General features: G+C 40.9%; 3 protein-coding genes across 3 annotated transcripts; 1 reads left to right on the forward strand and 2 right to left on the reverse strand.

The window, feature by feature from the left end:
- Positions 1-2,428: 2,428 nt before the first annotated feature.
- LOC136422614 (COP9 signalosome complex subunit 6-like) lies at positions 2,429-8,968 on the reverse strand. Its single transcript, XM_066410423.1, has 10 exons — positions 8,837-8,968; positions 7,976-8,107; positions 7,440-7,571; positions 6,532-6,620; positions 6,230-6,292; positions 5,239-5,401; positions 4,594-4,686; positions 4,163-4,263; positions 3,534-3,672; positions 2,429-3,481 (listed from the first exon to the last, which is right to left on the reverse strand). Coding segments are annotated over exons 1-10 (957 nt in total). The 5' UTR covers positions 8,880-8,968; the 3' UTR covers positions 2,429-3,479.
- A 623-nt stretch (positions 8,969-9,591) lies between these two features.
- LOC136422613 (protein starmaker-like) lies at positions 9,592-12,788 on the forward strand. The gene is made up of 3 exons (XM_066410422.1): positions 9,592-10,173; positions 10,707-10,919; positions 11,182-12,788. Exons 1-3 carry the CDS (start codon positions 10,089-10,091, stop codon positions 12,468-12,470), a joined length of 1,587 nt encoding a protein of 528 aa, XP_066266519.1. The 5' UTR covers positions 9,592-10,088; the 3' UTR covers positions 12,471-12,788.
- An 87-nt stretch (positions 12,789-12,875) lies between these two features.
- Positions 12,876-18,011, reverse strand: LOC136422615 (acyl-coenzyme A thioesterase 9, mitochondrial-like). The gene is made up of 10 exons (XM_066410424.1): positions 17,878-18,011; positions 17,325-17,428; positions 16,915-16,988; positions 16,564-16,631; positions 16,045-16,156; positions 15,609-15,699; positions 15,327-15,412; positions 15,126-15,213; positions 14,613-14,763; positions 12,876-14,154 (listed from the first exon to the last, which is right to left on the reverse strand). The coding sequence occupies exons 2-10, from the start codon at positions 17,424-17,426 to the stop codon at positions 14,099-14,101; spliced, it is 828 nt and encodes a 275-aa protein (XP_066266521.1). The 5' UTR covers positions 17,427-17,428; positions 17,878-18,011; the 3' UTR covers positions 12,876-14,098.
- Between the last annotated feature and the right edge of the window lie 426 nt (positions 18,012-18,437).

The raw sequence follows: 18,437 nt of genomic DNA on the forward strand, positions 1-18,437 counted from the left end.
CCTTTATCCAAAGCTATCTTGATATCATTGCTAAGACCTGTAGAAATCATTATAAAAAAGTTGTGTCTACTGGAAATTGTCTAGCTATGATATCTGTCTGAAGAAAATTTACCATTCAATCTTGTTTGTAAAGACAGTGATGGGCAAATTTGACGACTTGCACCCATTTTCAACTTTCTTGCGAATATGTTCTAATGGCCACCTTTAAGAGATTAACAAAAAGGTATTTTCTGGCTGTATGTAGTTAACGTGTGCTGTACCAACACATTTTCTGTGTCCTTTTAACAGCCTCGACATTGCTCCAAACCAGCTTACTCGTCCATGGCTACAATCAGACAACAGTAAGAACTCTACTGACGACAACATCGAACCAATAACAAATCTTAACGATCAAGGACCTCGTGCGGACACCACACAAGGAGAAAACCTTGCTGTGGAAGACATCGCGGACGTAACACCAACAGAAACAACCAACAACCAAACAGGAGGTGAAAATACACACGCAAAGGACCCAACTGCACATTTGTCAGAAGCTACGTGCTCTGAATGCGTCCATGCAACTTCTTCCGCACATAGTGTTTGCGACAGATGCAAGAATGCAAACACAACTGAGAAAGAACATGAAGTTTTGACAGGAGTAGAGAATGATGCTAGTAACAAAGATGAATCGGACAAGACAAGCGAGCCAGAAAACCAACGTAACTCTTACTCCAGTGGGGACAGCACGGATTCTGGAATAGCCACGGGAAAATTCGCACAAACGTCAGTAGACATGGGCTGAAAGGTCACTTTTTGGCAATACCTCAAGGATGGAGGCATCTTATACACAATGTGCAGCAGTCAGTTTAAAAGGACTATAATAGAAAATGCTCTGTTGATCACTGTTTGATGAATGGGGCTACATGTAATATCTACTAACATAATTCTACCAGGGTACATAATTCCGCCACCCTGAAAAGATATGTCCAGACAGATCTCCAACTCGACGTCCCCCAGTATAATGCACTGTATATCTAAACTGTGCATACCTGGGGAGTGCTGTATCTCTCAACCCCACTGTTTTTCAAAGCGGCAGATTTATATTACCCGGTGGATCAATGTTATTGGAGGTTACCAACTTGAATAGAAATGCACTTGTGCTGAAAAAGTTGATCATTGGTCTGATGGATGTAACTTCGGACCACATGTACAAACTTGTCAGTTGCATTTTTGCTGCAGGACTTTCCTCATCCTCGTGCTGTTAGAAGAATTGTGTATATCATTGACATTGAAACAAACTAACTTGGCAATAAAGTAGCTATGGGAATGACAGTATACCTAAATATGTCATTTAGTTGTTCATTTTAAGTGTACATTTAATGACAAAGAACTGCCTTAGGTCAGAAATACTGACATGTTACCATTTCTGCATCTGCACCTGTCAGTAACTGACCTGATCACACCTGCTTCACAATGATCTGACGATCTTCATGTAAGTGTACTTAGTAGGATGTAACCACTTTACTAGATAAAGTCAAAGTCAACCACACATGACGTCGTCACTGTTAGATGTATCTATTTTGTCATATTTGTAAATCATACTGTATATTAACAATCTAAAGTTCTTCTTTCATTATTTGACTGTACATTAGTGTACAGTGTATTTCAACTTGTAAGATCCTATATAGGAGGTACAAACATTGTATTCAATTTTATCATTGATTGAAAGAATAAGCTCTGTACAGAAAGAATCTATTTCAAATAAACTATCTAAAATTTTTCCTGTATACCGGTTGCCATGTTCACTGTGACGTCATAGGAAGAGTAAAATCATTGATTAATGTAATTACCTTGTGAGAAGATCAGAAAAATCAAGAGCTGGAAGTATGGTTTATTATGGTTCATTGTTAAATAACTTAAGAAGGGTGTGTATTTCTTTTAAACGTCTATATTCTTTGAATGATACTATTCCTATTACAGATAATAAGAAAATGTTGTATTTTGGTGTCATAAACACTTTAAAGTCCTTTCTGCACCGGATGACACAGAAGTCTCATATCCGTTTCTGTAGGCCTTGTCTTTGGGCAACACACATTTGTGCAATCACAACAGCAGGGCCAGGGCAGTGCTAGTCCACTGGAAGTAAGTAGTGTGAGATAAACTACCATACACTTTCTCAAAGCTGAATGCAAAGCAGAGAAAGTGGTATGTACGGTACCATTTCTTAAACTTTGGATAGAGGGGTTGAAGGAGGGAGAAACTGGCAAGTTAATGTCTTTGGTATGGCTCAACTGGGGATTGAACTCAAGACCTATCAATGCAAGGTGAACAGTCTTACTTGGCCTTAGCACTGGCTCTTTTCTATTTGAAATTGAAAAAAGGCCTTTATCCCTATGGTGTTGCAATATTGTGATAACTTCTCATCATTAAGAAAATAGGAATCATCACGTAGACATGACAACAACTCTTTAATTTTCTTAACTTACTTTTACATCCTCACAGTCTAGACTTGCTCTGTATTTTCTTTTTGTCTTTTTTGATAACAGTCAGAGTTTTACGGTTGAGAACAGCTGTAGCTTGTTAAACAGTACTGTTTCATTGTACAACAGATTTAAATAATACCAGTAACACAATAGCAACTGTCACTGTCTGCTTTGTAACATACAACACTTTAAGAGTAACAGTGACTGCAAACTCACCATACATTCAACTTTTAAAACAAGTTAGGGCCCATAAAGCTACGGCACAGTCAATACAAATAACGTATTGTTCCTACTAGTGTTGATGCTACAACCGTTATAAAGGATCCACAGGTACTGTACATATATCACAGCTCACATAGTGTCTCCTATGACAGGTGTCAACATACAATTTAATGTGCAGCATCATTCTCCACCTAAGAGAGAGTCGATCACTTCAAGTTGGTGAAAGTGACTCCAGAAATACCTGTCCTAGGTACCAAAGGTACTGAAACAGTTACTCAAGCAACTGAAAACCATTTGGAAATGGTCAGACCTAACAGGTCGTTATAGACAGCATCCGCTGTCTTTCCAGTCACAGACGAAACATGGGATGCTACCTGAAACATCTGATCATTTCCAAATTCCATCCAGTCGCTTGAGCAACAATTACCTTGCGTATCTTATTACCTGGATGTTTAACCTTCATCAACGTACTGAATCTATGCTCTGCTGTCACCTGAGAATCCCTTGCACATATGAGAAGAATAGTCCCTCCTCTGACCCACCTTGGTCTAATCCATTGTTCCACATCAGAAGAATACCCCCCTGCAGTCTGTCGTACAACGTCAGAAGAACAGCCCCTCATCTGACCCCCCTAGTCCTATCCATTGTTCCACATCAGAAGAATACCCCCTCCAGTCTGTCGTACAACGTCAGAAGAGCAGCCCCTCCTCAGACCCCCTGGCCCATCCCGTCACAGTCCACATCAGAAGAAGAGCCCCCTCATCTGACCCCCCTGGTCCGATCCATTGTTCCACATCAGAAGAAGAGCCCCCTCATCTGACCCCCCTGGTCCAATCCACAGTCCACATTAGAAGAAGAGCCCCCTCATGCGCCGGCCCATACCTGGTCTGTCGTACAGCAGGCTGAACTTGTTGATGAACTGGTTGATGGTGTTGCAGCCTTTAGTGATGGCACCCAGGTAGGCCATCAGGCTCACGTCATTACATTGCTACAAAAGAGATATGTAAAATGTTAGGTAAAGATTTCCCTAACCTTTTTGAGGCCATAGGGGCAGCGGGTTGTTATCCACTGTGTCTAGGGCACAGTATTGGAAGGCAGAGCCCATCATTCTCCTTCTACCTCCTTTTACCTCTCCAACCAAAGTCATGTACCCATTTTACACCTGGATAAAGTGAGGAATGTTCTCCAAGGACTATCTTGCCAAAAATCCTGTATTTGCTAGCCAAACCACTAGGCCATTGACGCCTACACAACAAGAAATACATGTCATGCATGCATATGTAACCCAACTTAATAGTTATTTCTCCACTCATATGAATCCAAACAAAGAGCTATCTGTGGGATGACATCCTGTCTTACTTTTTCCATTACCTTCTACCTCACATACTTCAATCAAACTGTCTCATTCTAGTCCTGCATTTCCTTTCCAGCCCCCTCCTTCCCCCTCTATGAAAGCCAAGAAAAGGGTTGCTTCTTACATTAAAGAAATCTCCAGTGAAGTTTGGTGTGTCCAGCACAGGCAGCCGATGGCACAGACTGTACGCTTCTCGCATGATCTCGTGGTTACGTGGTACCGCTCCTATAAACAAATTCACAACTTAGACTTAGCTTGTCATACACTAGTACTCAATGATCTTGTTACAAACGAATGCAGTCAATTTTGGTGTAGGTTTCTCCATGGACAGGTTACAAGTGTGTATTTAAACAATACAAAAAGCGTCCTGAAAGTGAACCTAAATGCAAATGAAGGTAAACATGAGAAACAAAGTGCCCCAAGAAATCTTTTATACACTTAATAATAAGCATTGCGCAGGATGAAAATAACAACATTGCCAAAAATATACCACAAGCACATTTCTAAAACTGCTAGTATGGGTTTGATATAAAAGTCAAGTCAGAGCAGCCGTACCTCTTTGCACATCCTTGATGTACTCCAGGATGATCTTGACTCGACAGTGTAACATCTTGATGGCGTTGTGCTGGGCCACCAGGTGTTCAGCAACTGTAGAAAAAACAAAACTCAAATTTCAGACCTCTAAATCAGTCGTCTCAAACTTCATGAAACTATTGATATATGATTATCATCATTATTATCATTAGCAGCTAATAAGATATAAATAAAGAACAATAAAGGTATTTGGCCTTCAATAAAAAGAAGTGTCTGATTTGAAGATGTATTTTTCATCAGGATTGAATGTTGTTGAACATTTAAAACATGTAAGCAACATAGAACTGAAGGTGTATTTTTGTCTAATAACTCATGAAGGGATGACTCAATTTTTATGATGTTTCGTAAGTGGGCAACTTGTTTAAATTCTGTGTTTAAGTTTGTTCACACTCCCACCCCTCCCTTACATTGTACCTTACCTGTTGACCTATCGGAGGTGTCAGAGTTGGGCATCCTACACGCATAGGCAGCTTTTCTTGGAACTGCAGGTGTGTTTTTGTCAGATAACTCATGAAGGGATGAATGGATTTTTATCCTTTGGGATAATTAGTTTCAAATATCTTTTTGTCAAGTTTGTAGACATTCCCCCACTTCCCCCACCCTTACCAGTTGAGCTGTCGGAGGTGTCAGCGTTGGACATCCTGGCCACGTGGTCCACTCCTATCCGCTCCGCCTCCTCCGTAGCCAGCGTGTACTGCAGCTCCACAAACAACATGGTCGCCTCGCCTTTCACCACGTCAATCACTGACTCGTAGATACTGACTGGGAGCTGCAATGGTGGTTACAAAACAGTAAAAATGAGTAAAATAGTTAAATGAGTAACAATCATGATGAGGGGAATACAAGCTTAGTTTGTATGCTGACTGGGAGCTGCAATGGTGGTCACAAAACAATAACAACTTCAATAACAACCACGCCTTTCACCAGGTCAATCACTGACTCGTAGATACTGACTGGGAGCTGTAACCGTGGTTACAAAACAGTAACGACTTCAATAACAACCACGCCTTTCACCAGGTCAATCACTGACTCGTAGATACTGACTGGGAGCTGTAACCGTGGTTACAAAACAGTAACGACTTCAATAACAACCACGCCTTTCACCAGGTCAATCACTGACTCGTAGATACTGACTGGGAGCTGTAACCGTGGTTAAAAAACAGTAACAACTTCAATAACAACCACGCCTTTCACCACGTCAATCACTGACTCATAGATACTGACTGGGAGCTGTAACGGTGGTTACAAAACAGTAAAAATGAGTAAAATAGTTAAATGAGTAACAATCATGATGAGGGGAATACAAGCTTAGTTCGTATGCTGACTGGGAGCTGCAATGGTGGTCACAAAACAATAACAACTTCGATCAATAATGTCTTAATAAAGATGATGAGGGGGAATAGACTTAATACCCAATAACAACTTCATTTCTAAATTGCTGTCCTTTTTGTAAAAGTGTACTTTTGTATCCTTGGTCACAGTTAACGCTTTGCAAACGGATGGAGAAAATCAAAGATTTAATGAGAGGTGCAGAACTTAGTTTCCTACAACTAATCATCTGAATGTACCAAAAGAAAGTAAGTCCGTGGTTACTCACGTCTGTGTGTCGAGCCATGGGGTTGAGTTTCAGCAGGATGGGGCTCTCGTTTATCTCACAAACCTGAGGAAATACAATAAGGTTACTGAGACATGCCTTAATATTACTACTTCTGAGAATGTATTTCTAGAAAAGGCATTGAGTTTGACTCCTTGACAGTATTGTAAGAGCAGATGCTAGTCTCAGCTGCAACTTTAAGGGAGGTCAAACCTTGAACATAATAGGGAACACAACATACATATGAACATGATAAAGGGTATGCCCTTGTTCCTCCATCCCTTTACAAACACACACACACTGACCTGTCTGTGAACTTTCCTGTCGGCCTCAGAAGGGTCGTCCCCTGTGGTGTACCAGCCCAGGAAGTCCAGCTCATTAAACACTTGGCGAACTGGGAAGAAATAATTTTGTTATTGACCAACGCAGGAATATTAACAGCTGCTATTGTACGATTAAAACGATAAAAAAATCAATGTTTTGGTCATCTATTTACATGATAAGTTGAATCTACAGGTACCTTTAGTTTAAGTTATCATATCGCCTGGCGATATTTACTTAATAGCCTAGTTTAACACATTCCGTACTTGTATTTTTAGATATAGATTAACACTGGAAATGTAACAAAATGTCAATAGTATGTTTTCACAACCAAATCTGGTGCTTAAAACATTTGAACAAAGAATAGTGACAATCTTAGACAGACTGCTGTAGCTGTTAATTCTGTGTCCAAAAGGCAGGCATCAGTTCAGTTTCTGACATTGGTGTTGTGTACTCTAGGGTTGGATACCGGTTCGGCTTAATAAGGTCCAAGTCCAAGTTTAGGTCCAGAGATTTAGGTTCAGGTCCGGACCTGAACCTGATCCTGTCCAGTTCATGTTTTGTTTTATTAGAACAATATTAAGCATAGAGAATTAATACTGACACGCACAACTATAAAAGTTTCTTGGTGAGAAGACTTTCAAAATAAACCGGTGTTTGATATTTGAATGTTGCACTTATTTTAAATGCCTTTTTTGTCAAAGGGGAGACTCAAAACACTTTTTATCAAACAAAATAGAGAAATATATTTGTACTTTGTTCAGGTTTTTTTGGACTCAGGTTTTTGGCTTTAGGTTTTTTGGACTTGGTTCTTGGATGTTATAAAGGTCCGAATCAGGTCCAGCGAACCGGTATCCACCCCTAGTGTTGTGTGTGACAGTGAGTAACTCACATTGTTCCTCCTTGGTGCCAAAGTAGTCCCTGTCTATGATGATGTCCCCATCGATGGTGTCGAACATCAGCTCGAAGGAGTTACAGATTTCCAGGTTCCTGCCCGACTGCTTCCCCAGCAAGGCGCCCAGAACTGGGCAGAAAGAAAAGTTACTTAAGCTGTGAAGAAAGTTCATGTATCATACCAGAGACAAAATTTGATACACAGAAAGCTGTTACCAGCATTAGACTTAGAGGTGGGGCTGGGGGGACTAGAACAGTGTATGGGGGAGCTTCAAGCACAAGCCTCCGTCATCAAAGCTCTACACGCAAAAGCATCCAACAAACATATCCAGAAGAGCACAGTTGACCTGATGTGGTTGGCTATAAATGGGAGCTGTAGCAAACCTGTATTACACCATTGGCTTACCTGATAGAAGGAGAGAGACAGACAGACAGGGAGAAAGGGAGAGAGCGAGACAGAGATATAGAGAGACTCAGAGAGAGAGAAAGAGACAGAGAGAAAGAGATAGAAAGAGAGACGGAGAGAACAGTTACCTTGTACAGCCTTGCCCTCCTGAGCCCTGATGCGGGTCCAGTGTTCGGAAACGTTCATGATGACCAGGGGGTGCAACTGGACTGTTACACTCCCCGCTGTTCCAGGGGCTGCCATCACACCCCTGGACGTACCTGAGGAAGGATGAGGAATTCAAATATAAACATTTAAGAGAAACTGCATCTATAATGTGTACTACAACTATAACATAACACAACTGGTATCAGTGCCCCCCTCCCTCACCATCCATGACTCAGTTACTATGTGATTTTGATAAGTTTGAAACAAAAAAGCTAACTATACATGCCTCCTACCAAGGAGGTTATAATGCTCCTACCTTAGTACTGTAGTGTTTGCGATATCATTTGAATGTTTCTGTTGTGCTAAGGAATCGAAGGATTTATCACACTCTATAGTTAGTTTTATAGGGAAGAAGACAGAAAGAACTGGAACTTTCACAATATCTTTCGCTGACACTGACTAAAAGTGACTTTGTGTAGTCAACAATCTGTAGAGCCTTATATATTATCCTCACAGTGCCAGCTAGACACTTGGCAACCTAAAATTAAGATGATATTTGACAAAAGATTCGATCTAATTGTAACTTCATTCTTCTTGTTGCTACCCTTTTCAGGCTAAGACTGCAAAGTTCTAAATGTCCTCATTATTTAGAGATTTTGACAACACTATCTTCACTGTGCCCCCCTCCCCCAGTTTCTATCCCATCCGCACAGGAAATATTCGGATCCTGTGCCTCAAACACTGGCTATTTTTCAATGTGGAAGAAACTAAGGCATCAAGTGTAAGCTCAAGAGGTCCATTTTACAAGCGGTTTATCGACAAAGAGCAGATTTTCCCGTTACCTTCTTCAGCTCCTGCCGTCGCACCTTGCTCGTCGACCTCCATTTTGGATATATGACCGCAGGAAAACGATACTTTCAACGAAGAAATACTAAAACAAAACTGCTACATATGAAACAACCTAACTTAGAAAAGTTCACAAAGTAGTAGATAGATGTGAATATTCAATCTAATGGAGATGTATTTTTGATGCCATCAGCCCTTTTTCCATTTTTCTACGCGTTCTTACATTTGGATGACAAGATAGAACGCCGTCGCTCAATGACGACTTCTAGCGATTTTGTTTCAAACTGCAAGATACAGATTTCACAAGCCGGCCAAATGCCTATATAATGTCCTTGGAATATGAATATCACTTTGGCGACGAACGGTTAATGTTTAACTGAGTACTTATATACAAGAACTTCAGAGTTCAAAAGGGTAGACCAAGGGGAAGGTACAAAGGAGGTACCAAAATGGGAAAAGACAGGTAAAGCGGGTGGTCTCCTTGAAATCTCTACGTGTCAAAGAACGTTCAAGTTTAACGAGTAAGGAAGTTATGCAATGTGCGTAAAGTTTCTCGCTTCCCTTCCGGAGCACTAGCTGGTTTAGGGCAAGTATCGACACATCGGTCACCTTGATTTATTTTGTAAACTTGGTAATCGACCCCAATCTCACAGCTGCCACCAAATCTGAACAATCGGGAGTGACATGTGTACAACAAAAATCGATAGTCTGACCCCGCCAATAGAGAAACACTACGTCCCCCGCTCCCGTCCCGGATGTGTGCGTATTTGTACAGCCGGGCTAATCAAAGGGGGACGACCATTTTCCGTGGAATAGTGAAATACACCTACGTTTGACAATGTTGACTTCAGAAACTCGAAAGACCATTTCAAATCGGGACACTATGACTCAAACAGTCAGCAGCCAATCGTAGGAGGACTCAAATTAGCGAAGTTTCAACATTGCGCATGTGAGACGGCCACAAAATGGAAGTGCTTGACAGCGGTAGACCCCAGAAAGATATTTAACGTACGGTCCGGTAGACATATCTTTATATCCATGTTAAAACGATCCGCCCCTTTCTATTTGGTCATAGCCGTGGTGGTTCGACGTTTTCCATATATGCACCATGCTCTGGTGCTTTAAAAGGTTATTTCCCATTTCAAAGCCCAACAAGTGGATCAGCTATCACCAATTGCCAGAGACAAGAACTGCAGGAGGAAAATCCAACAGGTGTTTGACAGCTAGACTTCAGGTTACACGCAGAAAATGCAGTTGCTGCTGGTGTCGTTGGCAGTGCTGCAGATATATAGTTGGCCGCGAGGAGGCGCTAATGCAGGACCGGTTGAAAAAGGTAAACTCAGCTTTATTCTGTAACGTTGTACTGTGCAGTACTTGGAAATTCTCGATTACTATTGAAATTCTTTATTTGTGGGCTTTTTCCTTAGGTTTAAACTTTAATCCCAGTTTGGTTTAGGAATCATCTAAAACATTTTGGGGTGGCTTTTCTTGTACATGTGTACACAGTTGTATTTTGTCGGACATGTAGCTAGCTGAATCCAATCTGTATTGATCCATGTTTGTGCAGTGACGAGCGGCGAGAGTTTGTGTAACAGACTGAGGCTTTCACTGTTCAGGGCTTAACATTCCCTTTCCCGTCTAGAGGGCCGATCATTCGGAGGGCCTCTTGGAGTTCGATGTAAACAGGCTACCAACGTGTACACAAGTTATACACAACCCATTGAGTTCTAATGGTCAGGTATTGACACACTGGTGGCGATTTGCTATAAGCAGTGCACGTCGTTTCATCACATAGATGACTTGAGTACAATTACGTAAGTCAATAATATCTAGATTTAAGCCAACAAAGCCTTTCCCCACACCCAGAGGCCTGTCCAGGTGGAAACTGCGACTCGAGCTACAGTTTCAACAACGACGATGTTCTCATCCGCAAGCAGCGGTACGCCATGAGCGGCCGCGGGGGCCCGGACGGGGGCCAGACGGACTCGGACCGGGAGGATGACTCAGACGGGGTGCAGATAGAGACATTGGAGTGGGACGAAGGTGACCATGATGGACCTCACTTTCACGGCCAGTCAGGTAAGGCACAGTAGATGAAAACTTGTGTTTTACTTGCTGAAGGAAGGTATTCGTGTAACCTATAGAATAGACAAACAACTATTGTATGCTGTTAATATCAAAGCAGATATTCGTTTGTTCATAATGGTTTATTCAGCTTCTAAAATGAAAATGAAAAAGATAAGTATAGACTTTGAAACTTAACGTCTTTCATCGCGTGTTTGTAAAATCTAGACGAAGTAACAATTGATCAATGTAAAAACACTTGTCCTTGTTGTTTCAGATATTTACAAATCAGTGCTGTTGCAAACCGACCCGGAAGACGGTCAGCCCGTGCAGATGCCCCCTCTAGCGGGAGATGACGAACCTGCAGATGAAAAACCAGCCAAAGATTTGGACAAGTTCAAGGCTCGCAGTGCCCCGACAACAGAAGACAAGGCAGCATTAGAAGATTCAACCACAGATGAAGACAGAGATAATGATGATAAAGAAAAAACACTCATGTTTGAAGATTCAGAAGACAAGGAATCGTCCCAAAACAAGGATGTAGAACCAAAGAAAAAGAAGAAAAAAACAGGAAAAAGAGACCATGATGATTTCAGTGGTCTCCATTTCCACAGGATGTCAAGCTTGTACAAGACTGTCATGACGAAGGGGGAACTAGAGGAGGAGGAAGAAGAGGTCAACGGGTCAGAGGTTAAAGATCAGAGTAATGGTAAAGGTCAAGATGATGACCTTGATGTTGAAGACAGCAAAAATGGAGATGAAAAGGACAAGGATGAAGAAAATGGCCCAGAAGATGCAGAGGGTCCTACAGACACCACTGCTGATGAAAATAAAGACTCAGTCGACAAGAATAAAGATGATGAAAATGGACCGGAAGAGACAGAAGGTCCTTCAGAAACCACTGCTGATGAAGACAGAGACTCTGTTGATGAAAAATTGATTGATAGTTTGGAAGACAAGGAATCGTCCCAAAGCAAAGATGTAGAACCGAAGAAAAAGAGACGTAAGAGAGACACAGAGAAAAGAGACCATGATGATTTCAGCGGTCTCCATTTCCACAGGATGTCAAGTTTATACAAGACTGTTATGACAAAGGGAGAATTAGAAGAGGAAGAAGAGGTCAAAGGGTCAGAAGTTAAAGGTCAGAGCAAAGATGAAGGTCCAGATGATGAAGTTGACAAAGATTCAGATGAACATGAGTGTACGGATGAAAACTGCCCCGGCTGCTCGTCTTGTCAAAACGAAAAGCCAGAAACCTCAGAGGATGAGGCAGAAGAGGCTCCAGAAGATGAAGATAGTGGGGAGGATGAGGGAGGAGAAAAGAGTAGTGAGGAGGATGAGGGACGAGCTACAAACAGTGAGGATGACGAAGTAGTCAAGGAGACTGACCAAAGAACTTCTGCTGAAGAACAACTCAATGGAGAAGAAAACCAGAACAAAGAAGATGAACACAAAACAGAACCCGTTGAGGATGATATGCCGATAAACGTGAAAGACTACATTTCCAGAATGTTGGTGAAGTATCGGGACGAGCGATTGGTTCACAGTCACACAGACGACCCTTGAGACACAAACTCACATCTCACCCCGGCTCTGTAACATTACATATAGATATACTGGTTATTAACTTTCAGTCTGCTAAAGCACCTGTTTGGCACCAAATATGTATTGATTATAAGAACAAGATTGTATTAGGACTGCATTGCTCAGAGCAAGAAAAATTGCTAGATATCTTTGTCAATTATGCCATACCTGGGCTAGGATAACATTCGATTTGAGTGTCTAGACTGGTCTATATTTTACCTTAGTCAGTGGGCTCTCTCGCGCTCTAAATTGTGTCCTTCCTCTATAAGCTTTGTTAAACTGAGCAAAGGTCTGTGTTGTCCTAGAGAGAGCCATGAGAACCACTGTAAAAGCTGGATGTTGCAAAGACATGTAAAATACAGCAGTAGAATACTCTGAGTCAGAAGATACACTTGTCAAATTTACTATATGTGTACTTACAAAACATGTAGCAGACAGTAGCAAACTTTTACCTTTCTTTTGTAAATAGCACTTAGTTGTATTTCAAACAGCCCAATATTATCAAAAGCATGATATATATAAGCAGATATTGTACATAAAATGTTTAAATAAAACTAAATAAAAAATTTGCAGTTTGTCTTCTCATGCTGTTATTTCAATTGTTTGCAACCCTGAACATACTAAGACCTATCTCCATATCTCTATCTTGTCACAGTCCTTTGCACTTTTTGCACAAAATTTAGTACAGAGGATGTTTTTCTTAAAGTTTCACACAATTTGTTTCTTAACAAGCTACAGTGACTTCCAACTGTAAAACTTAAAAGCTAAAGCTATATGTCAAGTACTTACGAACCTACTTAGGCCTACTGCCATCATCTGTCAGGCACCCAACATTGTAAATATTGCAGTAATCTAGTAGTGCAGCATTTGAGTTGGCACAGAAGGTCTGTGCATTTAACAATACATGTATGTCCCTCTATCACACGTTGATTCAATCCTGCCCTTCTTTGGAAGTTATAACAATCTGAATTTGTCTTAATAGAAAGCTTTCATGAGTTTCATCGCAACCATTTAATTCCAAACTGACAAGCATTGCCCTTATATAGTATAATCTCCAAGCAGATGTAGGGTCGGGCACAGTGTTTTATGCTAGTTTTTTGGCTTTCTAGATGAATCTTTAGTGGTCTGTATTTTCTCTCCTACCGTCCTTCTGCAGCTGCTTGGAGATTAACATAGTAGGCTACATTACCTATTCTATAAGGTTCTGTTTGTAAAAATACATGTCTCTATTCTAAAATCTCCTGCTCTTGTGAAATTCCTTGTGAGCTACAAACTAGATATACCAAATCCCAAGTTCACATTCAAGTGCACATTAACAATCCATACAAACTTTATCAATGTTTTGTGTTATACCTGGCTTCTAAAGTACCAGAGACTTCCATAATTATTATTATTCATCAGACTTTAATAATTATCATTATTCATCTATCTACCCATGCAGCACATATCCCCACTGGGGCAGTTTTCAAAGGGCTCTTCGGGCGTACAAAAATAAAACATAGAAAAATGAAATATAAAACAAAGGTGCAAAGAATGTTGACAACATATTAACCCCTCTTCCAAATTTGTTAGCATTGTTACAGTTGGTAGGTTGAGAACTTCAGGCTTTCCTACTTCCCTACTGCTGATTCAAAGTGCCTCTTCCCACTCAAGTACAGCATGGACTCTGTGGAAAAAAGGGATTATATGTTTTAATAGTGACATAAATTTATAAGGAAAGTTCTTCATTTGTGTAGAAATAATTAAGATGACCCAACAACCTAAAGTCAAGCAACTTATGAGCGTAAGGACTAGGGCAGATATGGAGTTAAGGCATGACACTACGAGTCTTTTGATTAGAAAGTACAGGTCCAAAATACTGAATGTCAAAGCTTACTTTGCTAAATTTTTCAGGTGCAGGCACAGGTACAGTTCCAGACCTACAGCTAAACCTCTGTGCTACAAAAATCTTTTATGTACAGGACATACAGGTCCAAAATTCTGAATGTCAAAGCTTACTTTGTCAAATCATCTAGGTAAAGGTACAAGTACAAGTCTAGACCTACAGCTAAACCTCTGTACCAGTACCTGATGTCATGTTCAGGTGTGCAGCCCTACTTACAACCATCTGTACACATGACTGACCTGCATATGTCCTTGGCATGACCTTGGGGAAAGGCTGGGGACTGCTAAAGGTGAAGTGGAAGATGTTGGTCGTCTCATGTTCACCTGTCTTGGGGTCAACGACCTCTGCATGAACTCTGACCTGCAGATACTGATCTTTGGTGTAGACCACCTGAGGATCAAATTCATGTACATTATATCATAAGAAAATGTTAAAGAAACCATCCTCAACCGAGGTGAACTATGATGCCTTTTCTAGTAGCTAGTACTGCACTGCAGCTTTCCTACAGCCCACATTTTCAATCAAGCACACCAGATCACCCCTGCTCTTCTTGACAAGTGTGTTGGGTTCTTTAATGTGAAGAGGTTAGAAAACTAAGGCTTACACCTGAAGCTCCCTCATACGTGTACATAGGGCTGCCAGCTTTATGTTCCCATCCAGATAGACAAATGCAACCCTTCACAATCATGCCCAAACAGGGTTTGAACCTCTGTCCTTCAAGGATCCAGATACTCGTAAAATGTTTTCCATACCTCAGACGACATGAACAGCAGTGAGCCGACCTCCACAGGTCCCCGGAACATGATGTCATCAACAGCCTCAATAAATGGACGAGATTTGCTGCAGGAAAAACAACCATGGAACACATCACCTTTGAAAATTTTGTTTGAGTCTTTATCTAGTCATGAAGAGGCGAAATGGAGACCATAATGAATAATTTCAGACAAACTCACCAGTACAGACAAGCGTTGGACCATCCCAGCTCAAACGCCTGTCTCATCAGGAATCCACCAAACATCTTACTGTACAGGTTTCTGTTCTACAGATGTAAAAAAATATTCATAAAAAATCCATTCAGATATTTGAAACGTGGGAACATAATTATATGGTACAATATCTTACATCCCTTGACAAGATACATTTTCATGTATGCAGAAAAATCACAACTAAAGGAAAATGTTATTGCCTAAAGCAGCTTTAAAGGATAATTTCCCATATCAAAAAAAGTCCCCTACTTCTGGATGACAGATGATGACGTTCTTCAGTATCGTTTCCTCCAGCCAAAGAGTGTTGTCTGGTTTCACACGGTCGCGAAAACTCACAGACCTGCAAACAAAACAGTAATGAGACAACCAATGTACAATTTGGGCAGCAAAACCAGATACTGCATAACAAAATCTTCCTGATATTCACATTTTACAGGAACATTTGCATCATTACCTTATATTTTCAGCCTTTGCAAACAGTGCAAAAACAACCCACCCCAAGGTTTCCCTGTGTTTTCGTGTTACCAGAATACCTTTTCAAGTGGCTCTGTGACAAAATGACCTTGTTTTTGTACAGTTATGTTCAGACACTTGATGATATGTAATAGGCCCAGAAAGGTGTAATTGTACATTCTAGTTGTATCAACCACATAGTTGCAAGCCAGCACTCGAAGGTCTAACTTACTTGGAATTCAGAGTGCTGAGGAATATGTCGTGGATGTACTGCCGCTCCTCAGCAGTTGGGGGTTGTCTGAAGAGTGACTCCAACGTCTGGTCCTTTCTCTGCTTCTTATGACCTGTGGGGGCCACGAAAAACATACTGTTTAGCTCACTGAAGAACTACTCTCCCCCTGGTGGTGACAGAGAAGACATAAGATGTATGTGTCATCTACAGGTTCATTGTACCAAGGAAATTTCCCTTGCCCCTTTTGACAATGAGTACAATGACAGTCATCTTCGACTCCAAAGGAGTACCAAGAGAGACAATGAGTACAATGAACAGTGGAGCATGGCTTAACGTCTCTTTATAAAGAACCGCAACAGTACTAGTAGCATGCATGTCGGGTGAGCAACAGTAGATGACATTAGAGCTCACAACCTCTCGGTCTATAGGCAGAGTCACTAACCACTGGAGTATGCATGCTACAATGTACTTCAGTCTGTCTGCTTATTTGTCTTAATTTAAGAATGACGTATTCCTTACTTTCTCCCAGTTGGAACAGTGCCTTGTCCTCCTCAGTTTCAGGCACCACCGGGTGGACGAAGGCGGAACTGGAGGGAAAAATCCAGGGTCAGCCAAATTAGTTAGATACCTGATGTTTCAGAAGATAAACTTAAAATTTCAATCCAACAATTCACAGAGAATGCTATTGAAATCCCAGTATCTCTGACGGAAAGCACCCTTACTTTGACACCCTTAATCTGATCATTTGTGCAAACAAAGCACTTAAAAATAAATGTACATTACAAACAACAACAACAAAAATGCCTTCGTGGTGTCGTCAAAATTTAAATGAACAACAGTCATACACAAAATGCACCATATATATCTCACCCTTTGTTGATGGGATCCCTGGCCACCATCACAAAACAGGCATCCAGCATTTGGTGCCACTTCTCCATACGGAGCTGGATTCAGCAAGGGGAAAAATATTAGTACTTGCCTCGGAGTTTGAGGACAGCCACACCTCGAGCACGTTAAAGAACTCACCACACTTATCAATAAAAGTAGGGCTACATCCCGGTGTAAGTGGATCAAATGGTGACTTTGCCGACGCCTACCAAAAATCGCAAAGATCCATTCACAACTTCACAAGTAAAGCCGTCTACAAACAAACAAACAAACAAACCCAGTCACAAACACACCCAACCACAAATGGTACCGAAACATAACCTTATTGGCGAAGGTAAAGATTATAACATGATGACACAAAATAGAGACTACACTGTGCCTATAATTCCCACCTGCTCTAGTTGCATGGTGACTTCCATGGAAGTTTTCCCCGTCCACGTCACATTCCCTGTCATCCGAATGTCACAGTCGGGATGGATAAACTGCTCGTGCATCACTAACGATCAACAAAGAAATGCTCTTTAATTCTAGCTACCAATTCCCAATTGGACATGGGGTTATGCAGAAGGGAGAGAGGTTTAAATGAATGGCAAAATATGTACAATCACCTCTGTTAAACTTGTGATCATTGTTGACCAAAAAATTCAAGGAAAAATACAATTTGTATCAATAGCTTAATGTCATTAATAAAATGGACAAAGTCTGTAAGTCGATGAAGGTCAGACATCCAGGGAAGAAGACACGCAAGATAAATGTTACACAAGCAAATGTATAGGTTTTGGAAATGGTCCGTGCAGAAAGGTAGTGGATGCTATCTGAAATGTCTGACTGTTTCCAAAACCTATCCAGTTGCTTGTCGATGAGCAACTGTTATCTTGCGACAAAGTAAGTAGTAAAAAACTTACAAAACAGTAAAATTAATGAGAAAAAAACAACTACTCATACCTATCCTATCCACCAGTGCGGTGACTATAGACAGGGCTGATTTCTGCCCCTCCCCGCCGTTGGGGTCCTTGTTGTGTTGGTAGCTGATCCACACAGCAAAGGTGTCCAGGTCTTCAAGGATGCGACCAAACCTGAACAACAAATGGAGAAAAACAATTTCAATACAACTTACAAGTGGTTACAGAAGTAGAACTGTTGTTAGATACAAATTTTCCTGATTATAATCACCTGAGTTATCAAGACAGCTGTGCCAAAATTCCTTCTTTCCTACAACTATCATAAAACTCATGGTCACAAAGGACACGATATCGAGTTATTGCAATTAATCATTGATTCTACTCTTTGAAATTTTGCACAATCATGTATAAGAAACAATTGACTGTGTAGATTTCAAGCCAAATTGAATACTACATCACAGGCTTTGCTCCTGAGACGTCACCAAAAATGACGAGAAGTTAATAACATATCATTAACCAGTTGGCATACTGTGAGGTTTTATGTTCACGGTTTTAGTGGTAACCTCTTCATCGGCAACTTAAAACCACCACAAAAATGCTTGT

This window comes from Branchiostoma lanceolatum, chromosome 17 (assembly GCF_035083965.1).
Source record: "Branchiostoma lanceolatum isolate klBraLanc5 chromosome 17, klBraLanc5.hap2, whole genome shotgun sequence".
In the NCBI taxonomy this organism is placed as follows: Eukaryota; Metazoa; Chordata; class Leptocardii; order Amphioxiformes; family Branchiostomatidae; genus Branchiostoma; species Branchiostoma lanceolatum.